The sequence below is a fragment of the Pseudoliparis swirei genome, chromosome 17, assembly GCF_029220125.1.
Source record: "Pseudoliparis swirei isolate HS2019 ecotype Mariana Trench chromosome 17, NWPU_hadal_v1, whole genome shotgun sequence".
NCBI lineage: Eukaryota > Metazoa > Chordata > Actinopteri > Perciformes > Liparidae > Pseudoliparis > Pseudoliparis swirei.
In genome coordinates, this window is record NC_079404.1 from 11,036,944 (window position 1) to 11,052,195 (window position 15,252).

The 15,252-nt window shown below is 39.3% G+C and overlaps 1 protein-coding gene and 1 long non-coding RNA gene across 7 annotated transcripts in view; both read right to left on the bottom strand.

Annotated features, from left to right (window-relative positions):
- Positions 1-10,548, bottom strand: part of LOC130206845 (collagen alpha-1(XIX) chain) — a 93,259-nt gene extending 82,711 nt beyond the window's left edge. For all 5 annotated transcript variants that reach the window (XM_056435049.1, XM_056435047.1, XM_056435048.1 and 2 more), the window contains exons 1-6: positions 10,468-10,548; positions 7,757-7,879; positions 7,030-7,104; positions 6,845-6,944; positions 556-679; positions 186-461 (exon numbers count right to left, since the gene is read on the bottom strand). In XM_056435049.1, the coding sequence (XP_056291024.1) occupies positions 186-461; positions 556-679; positions 6,845-6,944; positions 7,030-7,104; positions 7,757-7,844 (663 nt within the window). In that variant the 5' untranslated portion in view covers positions 7,845-7,879; positions 10,468-10,548. The remainder of the gene's footprint in view (positions 1-185; positions 462-555; positions 680-6,844; positions 6,945-7,029; positions 7,105-7,756; positions 7,880-10,467) is intronic.
- A 2,163-nt stretch (positions 10,549-12,711) lies between these two features.
- LOC130207197 (uncharacterized) lies at positions 12,712-14,519 on the bottom strand. 2 transcript variants are annotated; one of them, XR_008834252.1, is made up of 3 exons: positions 14,399-14,519; positions 13,079-13,137; positions 12,712-13,000 (listed from the first exon to the last, which is right to left on the bottom strand). It is a non-coding gene; the product is annotated as an uncharacterized LOC130207197 (long non-coding RNA). The 2 variants fall into 2 exon arrangements; XR_008834253.1 differs by lacking the exon at positions 14,399-14,519 and adding an exon at positions 13,574-14,270.
- Between the last annotated feature and the right edge of the window lie 733 nt (positions 14,520-15,252).

A 15,252-nucleotide genomic window follows, 5' to 3' on the forward strand; every position in this document is an offset into this window, starting at 1 on the left:
AACATAAGCCCCTGAGGCATGTTTTAAATACACGAGTGTATTTAAAATAATATCTGTGAAAACAATATTAATGGCGACTGCATCAAAAACTGTTAAATCCTTAAATGACAATGTGTAGATTTAGCAAAAGACAGAAAGGCAGAGAGAGAGTATAATGGTGTTCACAAAGTGTGGGTGGGACATACATCTACAGGTCGGCCATCCTCAATCCGTGTGGTGATGAGAGTGAGCCCATTGGGGTCTATGTTTTCCTTCTCATCAGTCAGTCTCCTTTCGATTAGTTTGCAGTCCATGTAAATGGAGACGATGTTGCTCTGTACTGAAATGCTCAGCTTGTGCCACTGGCGATCAAAAAGGGCATGTAGATCACGGTTCCTAAATGAGTAGCGCAGAACGTTCTTTCGCTGGCCCTGGAAAGAAAACTCCACCAACTTCTTGACTCCATCGACCACAACAGATACCTGTGGAGCAGAGAAACAAACATCCATCTCATGAAATATATATATGTAGATATCGTAACGGATATGTGCGATAAAAACATACAGTCGGGCCTACCTGACTTCCTCCCGACTGGTTGAATATCTGCCAAAGATACCAGCGGTCTTTTTTTGTAGTTCTTCTCACCCGGAAGATGGTGACGAGGGAGTATTCACTTGAAAGGCCATTTGGAAATATCTCTCTAAAAAAACAGAAAATAACAAAGTCAGATTTTCCAAGAATTTACATTCATTCAAACAATAATATTAAATGAAAGATGACAGTGTCAAGTTTCATTTCTCAATATTGGATGTTGACTTTTTTAAAGCTTTCAGTGGCTGAACAATAAACCAGCCAATCAACTTCAATGATCAATAAAACATTTCAATATTCTCCTGCTGCAGAATCATGCACACAAATAAAACTGACAGACTTGATTTAGCTTAATGAATTCTATACCGGCCCCCCTCCCTGTCTTTCAGATAATGAAAACATGTAGAAATTGATCCAAACTCTCAGAAGCCAATCTTTTACCTCAGCGATACGTGTGCTACAGTTATGGCTGCCGAGTGCAGTGCCGTTATAGGTTTATGTGTATGACCTCAGCTGCTCTGTAAAGTCAAATAGCAATCCTGTGTTCACAGCTGAAAACATGTTCCAGAAAACAATATATGCAGAGGAAATAGGCTATATATAGTATAAACAATATAATTCTCAGCCCACATCCTTCTTATTTTTATGAATTGCATAAATAAAATTAAAAAAACACATTGTACCCTTTAAAATGCTCTAACCTAGACCTAAATCCAACCTCAGATTAACAGTCAAAAGTGGAGGAGCATAAACATAATAAATCAAGATCAGCAAAAATAATAATAATGTAATGATAAGGTCATTGAGAAGGCTGAGCACCGCCTGGGGAAGGGAGAGAGAGAGTTTCTTTAGACAGGTTGGAAATTAGTTTTCACTCCAATATATCATCTCCTATTCTCTCGGAGCTTCATACCCTCTTCTTTTGTGTCCCTTGAATTCTTTGAGATTCCGTTGTAAACGATACATGACTAAAATGATAAATACACTGAGTTAAAGCTTCCGTAAAATGCATTTTTGAGAGGCCACGGGCTGGTGAAGGTTATTTTTTGCCCACGGGCTAAAGGACTATTTTAGCTGCAAATCAATATTAAAAGTGGCAGGGTAATTTATAAAAATGAGAACATCTAACATACATTCAACACAGAATATTTCAATGCTGCATGTACACTTAGCTACTGGTACCAAATGTGAAACATATTATTATGAGGGAGAAACATAAATGAAATATGTAAAAGAAGAGAGAGCCTTTGCATGACACTGCAACACTACTCTGTCAGAGTTCACTCACTTTACAAAGTCCCCCGTGAAGTCTGCTCTTATTTCATAACACAGTCTGTCTACAGAGCAACAACCATAATCTTTGAGGGCCCAGAGGGTTAACGTTCTTGATCTCGCGTTGACTGCCATTTGTGGCTAAATGTCTGAAGGTTAGTTTGAACGCGGTTATCTTGACTGTTTAAAGAAAGCGCAACTCTGCATGTTTAAATAAGTGAGTAAATGAAGAAGCTCTGCATTCACCTTCCCTGCTTTCATGCTACAATGTAAAAAAAGAAGAAAATAATGTTGACAATATACTTTTGCCTTTGCCAACCCTTTATCTTCAAAGTTCCTTTTATTTATAATACATTTACATTGGAAAATGTAGGAAAGAATGTAACAGCCTTCTGGATGCAATAACCAAAATAAATCTTGAGTGACGTATATTCTATGTAGCAGTTACTTGTTTATAAGTGCTGTATATTCCAAAACAATTCACATCTATGGTAATAATCTGAAAAAATGTTGCTGAGCTTCCACAAAAGTTATAATCACAACTAATTCAATTTTTTATAAAGAACCTCCATGTGTTTTCTGGAAACTATCAGCCCTCTTGGAAAGGGTCTTTGACCATGCATTGTCTGGCAGGCAGCGCTCCTTGTATAATCAAAGAGAACGGTTTGACAGAATGTCACAGCAACACTGCCGGTCTGCTCGAGAATCTCCCGGAAGCGGCTTTAGTGTCCTGGCCTGTAAGAAATCCTAACATGGGGGATTTTTTCTAAATGAGTCTGAGGAATCAAATCAAACCCTGAATGTTGAATCCTCCAACAGACCCAAGTGGATGATCAACCATATCAGTTTATACATAAATGCATCATTCCTGCTAGACAGGGCTATAACTTATTCTCAGCATGACTCCCCTTTTCTGTTTAAATGTGGAAGTGCTATATGCTTGCCTTGATAGACTGCTGCTGATAACCAAATAAAAAGCACTCCTGTGATGTGGAACAAGGGTCTCTTCTAAAGTGAGGAGACATAGTACAACTGATTGAGTGTGCATGTGTGTCGCTGAGATGTGAGACTGCTAAATTATCATCCTTGCAGTGTAAATAAGTGTTCTTTTGCACACATAATGGGGGGATAACACTGTGATAGCACCAAGCCACCAGGGACAGACGTTCATAAATGTGTGATTTGCCAGCATGACGTAAAAACGAATTTAGAATCAACATTGAATCGTTTTATCAAAATGTGCAATTGTTCATGGGTAGAAAATAACAAAAAACAAAAGTTCTGCTATAATATACAACAACTTGTCATGACGGCTGCTTTAGTTGTTTCTCACTTCTCCCAGGCCAAACAGTAGCTACTTCCATACCTGCATTACTCATGAGGGGTGAAAAAGGTGACGGGGGGAGGTTGGGGGGGTGGGGGGGGGGGGGGGGCAGGTGGTTTATAACTACGGTCTTTTGATTGTTACAATAACAAACATTTTAAGAAAAAAGGTCCTCTAAATAATTCAGTGATCGGGCCCTAATAATAGTAATTACAACTTTACATTGTCATTATATATAATATGGTTAAAGTCATGAACCAACTTCCTTTCTTTTTACTTGTGTGCTCTGCTGAGCTTTGCGCCTGTTCCATGATTCTGTTCCATGAGTCTGTTCCATGATTCTGTTCCATGATTCTGTTCCATGATTCTGTTCTATGAGCCTCTTCCATGAGTCTTAGTTTTATTGCGAAGATCACCACATCACATTTTCTCCGTGTCTCACTCCAATCTCATAAACCATGGCCGGCCAGTTGAATCCCCCTCCCCCCCCCAAAAAAGCAAAAACTCTTCGGATCTACACTATTCACGTGGATGACCTATTATTATTTCTAAACGGCGAATTTCTCTTGACGTGTGTCGAGAGGAAGAGACTCAAGGACTACCGGTCATTTAAAAAAATAAAACATCTTTCAGAATTTGATAATCAATCAAATTTGTTTTTCAATCATTCTCGAATAGCCGGTGGTTGGGGACCTCTGATTTAAATCACTGAAAACCAGCCAATATATAAAACCATGTATAGATCTGTTTGAACACCATGCAACAACAACACAAATGTTTCTCCATATTTACAAAAAGCTGATGCTATACAAGTCAGATAACACTCTATATATCAATGAAAAATGGGAACTGGAGCTGATTACAATAGTGGATGATGACAACTGGGGAAACACATGTCATACAGTAGCTGTCACAGGTCGGGAGCTATGGATAGAATTTGATTGGATGGTTAAAATTAGGTTGTTTAGGACCGCGCCGACAGCCTGTGTCTCTAAAAACAGTCCTTACAACACATGTTGGAGAAACTTTGGTGTGGTCGGTGAACATTACATACAAAAATACAAACATTTAGTTATTGACTATACCTTTGTGAAGAGGTTTCTACCTTATCATGTTGGTGTATAATATGTGTGGCTATATGTAAAGGGAGATGATTGTGTGTTCTACTTCTTTACAATGCCATTTCATCTGCATGTGCAGGAAGGTGAAGCCCAATCCGGTGAATTTGTTTTGCAATGTAAATGGCTTGTCTGTCTGCTTGTTTGCATTTGAGTCCTTTTCTTTGAAGCCTGGTGGTTTGTACACACCCTATGACACAAAGTACAGTTTTTGCATGTAGATTTCACAGTAAATATGGAGAAGTTAAAGCACTTCAAGTTGCTCGGATGTGTGAGGCCGTATACTAAAAGGTCAGTGACGTCAATGCAAATGGTTACAAAATATATTTCAGGATGGAAAATCAAAAATACAGACAAGTAGTGTATTTTCTAGAAATGATATAGATGGTTATGAATTAAAAAAGAGTGAATCAGCTCGACAGTATCGATTGCAGTAAGCCCACATGATTAATTAGCTGACATGAGACTCATAAACCACAGAAGCCACAGATGGATAAACAAACACATGGTGATTGATTGATATACTATACCTCCGCCTCAGTGGCTCCTTTGTATCTATAATTCACGCTACTATTTATGATATCTTTAGCTTCTACATATAATATGAACATGGTTTGCTGTATTTTCTTTGATAATAATTAGCATTCCAGTAACATTAATCACATTATAAGACATTGTGGGGACATTCCGAGGAAGTGTTAGTTCCATTTCCATTTTAAAATGAGCAATAGCTATTCTCTCAAATTTCTAGGAAAAATAATCATGCCGTTTTACGCTGGGCTTCATGGTGAAAATTATACTTGTTATAATCTTTAAATCTAGACAAGAACAAACAGGCCTTACTATGTTCAAGGTATAATAATGTGTCTTAGACAAGTGTGCATCCATGCTTTATCCCACACTTATATTTTGCAAAACAAAGACTGTCAGTCCCAAAAAACATGATTGCTTCTTTACTTCCAAATAACAAGTAAAGAAAAGAAAAATCCCCCATTGATCTTCTTTTGCTGAGCAGCTGGAGAAAGAAAAGCACAGCTTGATTCGGACAGACAGCCACTGCAGCACTGTGCTTTAATATCGGGAGAGCAATTTTTGAATACATGTTGCATTTTGCAGGGCAATTTATCGCCACACACAAATGTTCCTTGAGCGTGTCAGCTCAGATATATGCGCCATAATGTGTTCGGGGCCAAGGAGCGAGCAGAACATGAGCACGATCTAGAGAGTCGAGCATCTATTGCTGCATATCTTGCATGTAAAGAGAGCAAAGTTTTAGTGGCTGTGGCGGGGGCAGAGGGGCCTCATGCTTCGTGCAATTGCCCTCACTTTCCTTCCCCAGCTGACATGCAGTATCACCTGTCAAAGTACTTAGATAATTGGATATGAGAGGGATCGCCGTCTCGCCACTATAACCAATGACACTGTCAGCAGTGTCATTGAGAAGCAGCATCTTCTTGCACTATGGGCAGAAGGACTGAGGTAAATGTATTTTCGACTGGCTGACTGGACAGGGAAGCAGATCACAAATCACCTGGCTCTATGATTCTCTTACCGAGCCACAGAGACAGTGGCAGGACATGTTTACAGTTGCACGTCATGTGAAAATACTAAAACATATCCTTCCCTCTCTGAAGAATGACACAGAGTTCTCTTTCACTGTTACAACAAATCAATGAATATCACAAAACTTCACTTTTTAAAGCCGATTTTGGCAATTTATAGAGGTTCATACTCTATGTGCTATTGGTCTTTTGTGATACAACTGATGGTACTAAATGTAAAGGTGTCAAAATATTATATAAAATTAAAATCACCACTATATCATTATTTTAGCACCAAGGGGAAATCACACAGCGGTCACACCAGTTGATCAGGTGAATAAAGGTCTTCAGTAAATGGCACCTAAGTGTATCATTTGTGTAGTTATTTTAATATTCCCGTCATATAATACGTGCTCTAACTTTTTATTTCATTCCTTTATGTCCCACTTTGTGCCCTAAGGAGATTTCTAGAATAAGCGCAGTATATATTAATTCTATTGAAATGAGACAGCTCCCCTCAAATCTTGCCCTTATTAGCCAAGGCAAATTTAACTTGTTCTGAGCAGGGTATATCTGGGTTGCCTCAAGTCTGTTATGGTTGTTTTATCTCTTAGAATATCACCGGATCTGAAGGAAAGCAAGCTTAAACCCTCATCTTGTCCTGCACAGCATCATGTGGTCGTGTAAGAAATAAATCCATATTCAGAACCTGTACATGAGGGAGCAAAACAGTAATAGCCAAGAAGTGTTAAACCTGAGGTTTAATACAGCTTGGCCACACATTTGTGGCTACATCTGAAAGCGTGCTTGCAACATGCTATTGTTCCATTGCAAGAGCATGATAGTGGGGAAAAATGAAGCAGCATGTACTGTAAGGAGATTATTGACTGGGTCATGGTTGACATGAAGGCTGTCTGTGTGAGTCATCCTCACATGTCATAAGAAACCAGTGTACAACATATGAACCAAAATCATGCAGAACATGAACAGAAACACACACATGTTAGTAGGCTACTCACTTTGTTGGTTTAATGAGGGGACTGCTCCCTAAACGAAATGACGGCAGTTCCTCTGTGACTGTTCCCTTTCGGAGAAGAAACTTTTCTGTGAGATCAAATCCTGTGAACAGGAGAACAAGGTGTCACTAGATTTAAACAAGCAGAGGTTGTTATTCACAACGCTATTGTGTTCATTCAGAACATACCTGTGATTTCCAGGGGACGATCTAGGACATCAGAAAACAGGTGCTCCTCTACACTCAGATGGGGACAAAGGCCATCTAGAGAAAAGCCACCAAGAAGGTTGAAGGTTGTGCCGGGTACAGGGGTTCATTTATATTTTGGACCAGTTTTGAGTATTATATTAGAGAAGATGATAAATTGATTCACACATTCATTTCCACAGTGTATTTCCTTTCCAGTTCTTCAGCAGAAATCGACATCAAGGCAGAAAATCAATTCACTTTTTCCCCCCCATCAATCTTCAAAACTTTAGTCGAAGCTTATAAAATAACTAACGGGGACAAGGCTGGTATGTAATTTAGAGGGAAGCATAGATCTGCTTCACCAAAAATTAAATGGAGATTGACTGTTTGAATACTGATGGATGACATTCTCAAGGGTTAGTTCAAGCGGCCACACTCTTTCCAAATTTATCAAGGCTGGATTTAGATTTAAATAAATTAAGAACCATAAATGTTTTGTAAAATATCTAAAATGAGTTGTTCTATATATTTAATAAAGGCTATACAAAACCCTTTTAACTATAGATGTAGATGTCAATAAGTCTGCCATATGAACTTATCCATGGAGATAACTTGTGTTATGTTGATACCAGGACATTTAAGAGAAAGATGATAGCTGCACTCCGCTGTTGTAAGAAAGACAAACACACACACACACACACACACACACACACACACACACACATACCTGTTCGTTCACTCACTGCCATTCCAGAAGTGCAGGGAATGAAAGTTACAGTCCAAAGGAAAGAAGTCCATCTTAACAGAAAAGTCATGGCTCTGTTTCTAGACAGCAGTCCCACTTGAAAACCTGGATGCAGACAGAACAGTTTTTATTTCACATTGCTGTTCAATTATATCTGAATACTTTGTCAAATTGGGTGCCATTAAATGTTTTTTTCCTGATACAAGTGTCACCAAAGGCAGAGCTAAAAGACAGAAGATAACAACAGACACAAGCAAACAATGAAGCTCTGCTGGGTGCAACAGAAACATTGACTTCAATTATTTTGAGCTTGTCTGCCACTGAAACCGCCTGGTGTGATGATCAGTGAGAAAACTTAGATGGATAAAACTCAAAAACCTTTTTCACTACTTTCTAGCTGCAATCATATTTCCCTATGTTCTATTAATTAATCTCAAATCTGGTGTATATGTCCTTAACGCCTCTTTGTTTTTTTAAATCTAGTAACTCAATCTGGAGAATGCGCTCATGAGTCCTTCATTCATTAGTTGATTTGAACATCTATATAGAGATGAATAGAGAGGTCTATAGTTCAGCTGAATCATGACACATTAAGTAATGTTTCTGTTCAGGTTTGGGTTTCTTAATAGTGAGCCAAGCTGCCCTTGTTCTCCAGAGACAGTTGGTATTTCACTAGGTCAGTGTGTCGGCGCTACAGATTAGCTGATGAACTGTGCGGAAGACTTGACTCCAGAATACAATCCACAACAACAAAATAAAGACAATACAATGGGGAGACATTACGATGTAAGATGTTGATCTAGGTGCAGTTTAGCGCATGTTTAAAAGACGCAAGATAGAAAGTTTTCATCCATATTTTACTTTCTCTGAATTAATCTATATTCCAATTTGTTTTCACAATACAATGACTGACAGATGCTGAAATTGTTTTCATGAGAAGTTCAGTGCTTGATTGTTTGTTCCTCATGTCTGAATTCTTTTGTCTGGTTGTAGTTTTAGTAGTTGTGTTTTGAACTGTAAGCTGTAAGCAGTGTTTCAGGATGTTGCATGTAGGGATCACACCTGTGAACCTCCAGTTGCAAGTCCTGTGGTTCTCGCAGTCTATGTGACTGCGGTGAAATATTTTGCATTACTTTCTATTGCAAATAAGGCAATATTTGTTTCAGGACATCCTGGATTGTAAAAGTGTGTTCCAAAGTTAAGTCAATCAATTTGAGCCAACTACTCCAACTCAAAGAAAACACTTTCAGCAATTGATGGATTGATTTGCCAGCACTGGTGGAATAGTGATGACAACAAACACAAACAGGAAAAAATAATCATTTCAGGCATTTACCAATACTTGAAAAAGAAAGAAGAAACTCAACAGAAGCCCACTAACAGATCTATGCGTGGTAACAAATAAACAAATAAAAAATCTGTTCTTGTTTTATTCCCTAAAAACAAAAGAATGGGTCACATCTGTTTGTCAATCCTGCAGAAAAAGAAGTGGGGAATCATAACTCATAATGACTACCGTGCTTTTTTCAGTACCTGGAATCTAGTTAGCGGTAATCCCATTACAAAGACTATAATCCCTCCTCACTGGTGCACATTTATCTATTCCCACTGGGGAAGAAATGACTGGAGAAAGATCCGAGGACTGAACTTGACCTCCGCGGACCAGAATACTGCTTCAAAACATTAACTGAATTTATGTGCAGTGTGCCCAACATTATCTTTCATGATACACACTCTCTTTCCTTAACTGCCACACTCTTTATCCAAATCTATATCTCGTCAATGATTCATTCCCAATCATGTTAAAAGCACTTGAGCCTTCTCCCACCGGATCATAAAGCTTTGCATACAGGCCGACAGTATCATGGCGCCAGGAGATGAAGTAAGCATGCCACTTACAACTACAGCCATGCATGGGCTGTAGACAAGCTGCACTACAGGGGTATCACGTTCCTTGTCTGCGTGAAGGTGTCATGCCATTCCCCTCATTTCTGCAAATGCAACCTCTGAAGCTTGCAGCCACAGTTGCTCTACACACACAACTGACTTTTAGGTGGAATCTAGTGGAGTTTAATTGGTGCTTTAAGATCATGCGTTGTTTTGCCAAATGTAGTTTAGTGTACGCAACAACGCTGATGCACCCCAAGGATGTCATGCAACCCTCAGTTGACAGATTATTAATATGTTTGCAGGCTACCATCAGACACATCTATAGCAACACAAGTAAAGTTACTCCATTCTGTCTCTCCATCATTTAATCAGCCACTTTCGGTCAATCGCAATAACTTCTTTGCGACACTTCATAATATTCAAAGGAGCGTGTTTTCTCTGCGCGACCGCTGATTGGCTGGGTGTTTTTTTAAACGTAGCCTACTTATATTTGCAGTATTTAGCGGCTGATATTCTTTCAGTGTCCGGAACATTTCTCACTTTGCTGTTAACAAGAGATGCAAAACGGTCCACGCTGACTGCTGCACAGCGTTCATAAATCAGGAATAATAAGCTGAGCGCGTGCCGGACAACTGACAAGTTATGAAGATCACACCATGCGGGGAAAATAAAAATAAAACGCTGGAATACCGAGCGACAAAAGATGCCACGAGGAGTCCGTTGTTTAAAGCATTTCAACAGGTTAACGCGATATTATCAAGCATTTTGTATTTACTGTTAAATACATTGTTGGTCCTACTTACAGTTGGTGACAAAGTTTCCTCTACAGCAGAAACAAACAAAAAGCAGCGAAGAGAGTATAATCCATGTGTGATAACGATCAGTCTGATTCCGGATTCCAGGACTTGGAAATAAAAGTCACAGTGGGATCGCCCGCCGGATCGCAGTCCTTATTAGTTGCACGGAGTGGCCCTCCCACTCTGTCATTATTACTGAAAAGCACCGTCAAGAGACATGAGCAAACAGGAGGAACACACGCTGAAAGCTTTCATATTAGGGACGTGAATGGCCAGCCGGGACCCAAACAAACACTCTTGTGTAACTCAGCAGGTGCGGGAATTAAACACCGGTTTAATTTTTTTTATACAATTGTCTGAATAGAAGGGGCTAATTCAAGTGGATTTGCTTTGCATTCAAGTGCCTTTGTGAGTGTTATTAGCAGATCATAACGGAACGATACAAAGAGTCTCAACACATAATTCATCTCAATATACGTTACAAAATAGCACCTGTCTGGTCACCACGTTTATATCGCCAAATGACACGTATGAAGAGTACAATGGATGATAGGATGTAATACAGTTAAAGCTCTCAAGTGATACAGCAACATACGCAGACTATTCTAGTACAATACGTTACTGCTTGTGGAAGGCAACAACTTCCACATCCACTACTTTCACATGCACACTCAGAAAAGTTTGACCATTGTCTACTCAATAAAATTAAGGCAACAAAGTGACAATTAATATAATTGAATAGAACTTAATACTACATCTTTGATTAAAAACTATTGATTTAATTAAGCAAATTTAAACAAAATATTAAATACAAATATGTTGGATTTACTAATAATATGGCAAATGTTGAGTAAATCCAAATCAATTATACAGGGGAAATGATTAATATTTACTAGGTATTCAAAAGAAAGTAATTTAGATATACCAAATAGCTGTGAAAAAGTAATTTAGATTTACTAATTATGTGGATGAAATTGATTTCCATTTACTAAATATCCGGATAATACCAATTTATATTTACTAATTTTATTGGTGAAAATGATTAATATTTACTAGGTTTTCACACAAAAAGTAATTTTGATATACCAAATAGCTGTGAAAAAGTAATTTAGATTTACTAATTATGTGGATGAAATTGATTTCCATTTACTAAATATATGGATAATACTGATTTGGATTCAATAAATAAAATAAGTTACAACAACTCAACTTGGAAGAATGTTACTTAATTCAACACATTTAAACTGAAATTGTTATTTATCTTTACATAAATACATTTTGCAAATCAACTTATAATTGGTACCACATGACTTAAAATCTATGTAATGTTATTGATTGTCACTTTGTTCACATATTTTTTTTAAATGTAGAATCTACTTAATATCATGCCTTCTTTTTGCAAGAATGTATTGAGGAACAGTTAACAAATTACCACATTTAGGACAACAGCAGTTAAACATTTATTTGTGCAACTTTGTTGACCATCTTTCAAAACATTTGTGTAAAATGCCAAAATACAAAGAAATCCTGGTGTACAAAAGAATCACAGCAGCAAGCCCTTCAAATGAGAATGACAAATTGGATGTTTCTGAACAACCCTGAATGGTAAATAACTGCAGCACTGAAACTCAGACAAAGCCTCGAAAAAAACCATGTGACTGTAAACGCACTGTAAAAAAAAAAAACTCATTGGGTCCAGACTGAAGACAGGTGGGGACAGAATCTCATGCCGACATGATGTTCAGGAAACTGGAACTTAAGGCAGGCGTAGTCATCATTACTGCTTGAAGACTCACAGGTCAACCGGTTGTCTGTGGGCTGACATGATTCTCTCTACAGCCAGAAAAAAGACAAAACAGAAAAGATTAACAATAATATAACTTTAAATAGCATTTACAACATGACTAGGTGGTTCGAACAATAAAAATGTATTCTGTTGTTAAATTAAGACACTGAACTTAAAACAACTTACTCCCGTTTATCCTTGATAACTTGTATCCGATCATGGGTCACACTAGTGCATAGGTGTCAAACACAAGGCCCGCGGGCCGAATCCGGCCCTCCGCATGATGTTTTTTAAAGAAATTGAAGAAAGATATCCCGTGCTTTTATTTTGAAGGTTTAAGATTAAATAGATTTATGTTGTAATATTAGAGACATTCATTTTATGTACAATATTAATCAAATGCAAAGAAAATTATTTAACAATATGTTTGAGGAGTGAACATGAGTTTGACACCCCTGCACTAGTGGAACAGCAAAGAAGGTGTTGAGGTTCATGCTGGTAGTCGTAATCACACCTAAAAAGAAAGAGTAAGGGGATAAAGGACAAAGGGAGGACATACATCCTCTTCAGTAAAAACAAAATCATCTCAAGCATCAACTTTTGCTCTTTTCAATGCTAATGTTGTAAATAAAAATGAAAAGGCTAGATTCACACTCAAGTGCCACATGTCGTCATCATGGCGGCCAAGGTTTGATTTCCGGTGGTCCCTTTGCTGCAGATCCTCCCCTGTGGTGCTTGTGTGTCTCTCTAGCTCTAACACAAATAAAGAAAAAAACATCTTAAAAACAAATAATTGCTTGCTTCTGGCATTTAAATGGATTATAATCTCACCGTGTTGCTGGGTGTCATTAAGGTCACAAAGTTTTTCCATCCAAGTTGGATTATAATGTCTGAAAGGTGGCAGGAGAAAATAATTAGCATTTTACAATTAACTAATTGTTCTTAATTATCTGTACATAAATGTAAACATTGACTCAAATGACACTCTGGTGACGTCCTCATCTGATAATGTGGACAGTAAATGAAGATTTGATCATGAAACCATCCCCTCACTGGACAGCTCACGGTGCACGGAGCTTCTGAGGAGCTGTGAGCTGTCATGTCCGCCACAGCGCAGTTATAAGCGTCATGTTAACAACAGTCACGTGAACAGAGTCCCGACCACGTCAACAGCATCACGTTAAGAGCGTCACGTGTACAGAGTCCCGACGTCACGTGAACAGACCTGTACAATAACGTGTCTGGTCCAGGCGCGTCTCTAGGATTTGGATATATCCGGGGCTTAGCCAGTGCGAGCGTTGGGGGGGAGAGTGAGAGTGTGCTCACCTGTGTGCGCGGATGTGTCGGCGCGTATCACGGCAGAGCGATGCGCGTTATGGGAGCGGCGGCGCTGGGCTTAGCCCAGAAGAGTGAAGCAGCGAAATGTGTAGACATAGAAACACTCTCAGACAGCAGCTTGCTGTTACGTGCGCCTGCTGCCAGTCTGACTCCGCTGTTTTGGGTGAATGACGTCACGTGCGACCTGGAGGTGTTAACCACTTGTGTACCAAATCTTTTTTTTTTGTTGGTTGAAAACATTCGGGGCTAATGAAAAAACATTCGGGGCTTTAGCCCCGGGTTTTTTAGCCTAGGGACGCCACTGGTCTGGTCACGTGACTGTCCGGACTGACCGCTCCGGTATATGTGAGCTTGTCTATACATGTCTGCGTGGAACCAGTTTCAAAGCACTTCAATAAAATCGTGGTTATTAGATGAAGTGTGTAGCACGTGACCCCTCAGGTGTCTTAACCCACCTGCCACTAATGAACCTATAACACGAGCGTTAGCTAAACATTACCTCAGCTAACATATGTAAAGTAAGCTAATGTTAGCTCGTTCAACACAGAAACCGACAACCTACGTTACATCGACGATGTTAAAGAAACGTGAAAACACTTAACCATCAGACAGCTAAGTTAACTTACTCTTGACGCCCAAGGCGACACAGAACTGCAGAACACCATGCCTCGAATACAAAAGTAGCTACCCGCTAGCTCACACGAGGCGAGCTCAACTCCTCACCAGAGAGCCGAGTAGAAACCTCAGTGTCACTAACGTTGCCCGTTCAATACAACTTTACTCTCTGAAATTAAATTAAGTTGGCATTCTTACCTCAAGAAGAGTTGTCATGTCAGGAGGCTGTCGTTCCCTCTGTGGCGTTTCCTGAGTCACTGAAGCCGGAGAGCAGCGCGCTGCCCAAAGTGCGGAGAAGAGGCGCGAAACCGGGTTCAACAGTTCAATCTGCTTTTTGTGTGTTGATCGCTGTGATCAGACTGATCACTGCACCTGGCCTCTCCTTTGAACTCTCTCTCTGTTGGACGGGCTGTCTGTCTGTCTCTGTCTGTGCTGTTTTCTTCTCTAGTAACTAGATTCTTAGAATAATACAATAAAATAGTAGGACAGGATATATTACATTTAAGAAGTTAAATAATAAAGGAAATAAAAAATAATAAAAAAATGAAAGTAAATACAGTGTATCTAAGTGTATATAAAGTGAAAGTGGTGCAATGTTCATTGATGTTGTTCAATTTGAGGAGGATCTGGCCAGAGGTGATTTATTGTAAAGTCTAATAGTTGCCAGGAAGGTTCTCCTGTATCTGGAAGTTTCTCCTCTATCAAGAATGTTCTCCTGTTTGTCCTTGTGAAGCAGAGCTAAAGCAGTCTGTTGGAGAACGTGCTCCGCTGTCCCTGCAGTAGGTGGTGGAGAGGGTGGTCCGGTTCTCCAATATGGACAAACATTTCTTCATGTCCTCCTCTCCACCTGTTCCGGATAGTCCTCTTTGCCAATGATGGAGCCGGCCTTCCACACCAGTTTAGTGAGTCGGTTGGTTTTCTCCAGTTACAATGCTGCTCCCCCAGCAGAGTACGGAGAAGTCCAGAGCACTGGTCCAACAGACTGGTAGAACATCATAACTGAGATTTGTCATATATTACAAACATTTGAGGACTTGTGAACCTTCAAAGGA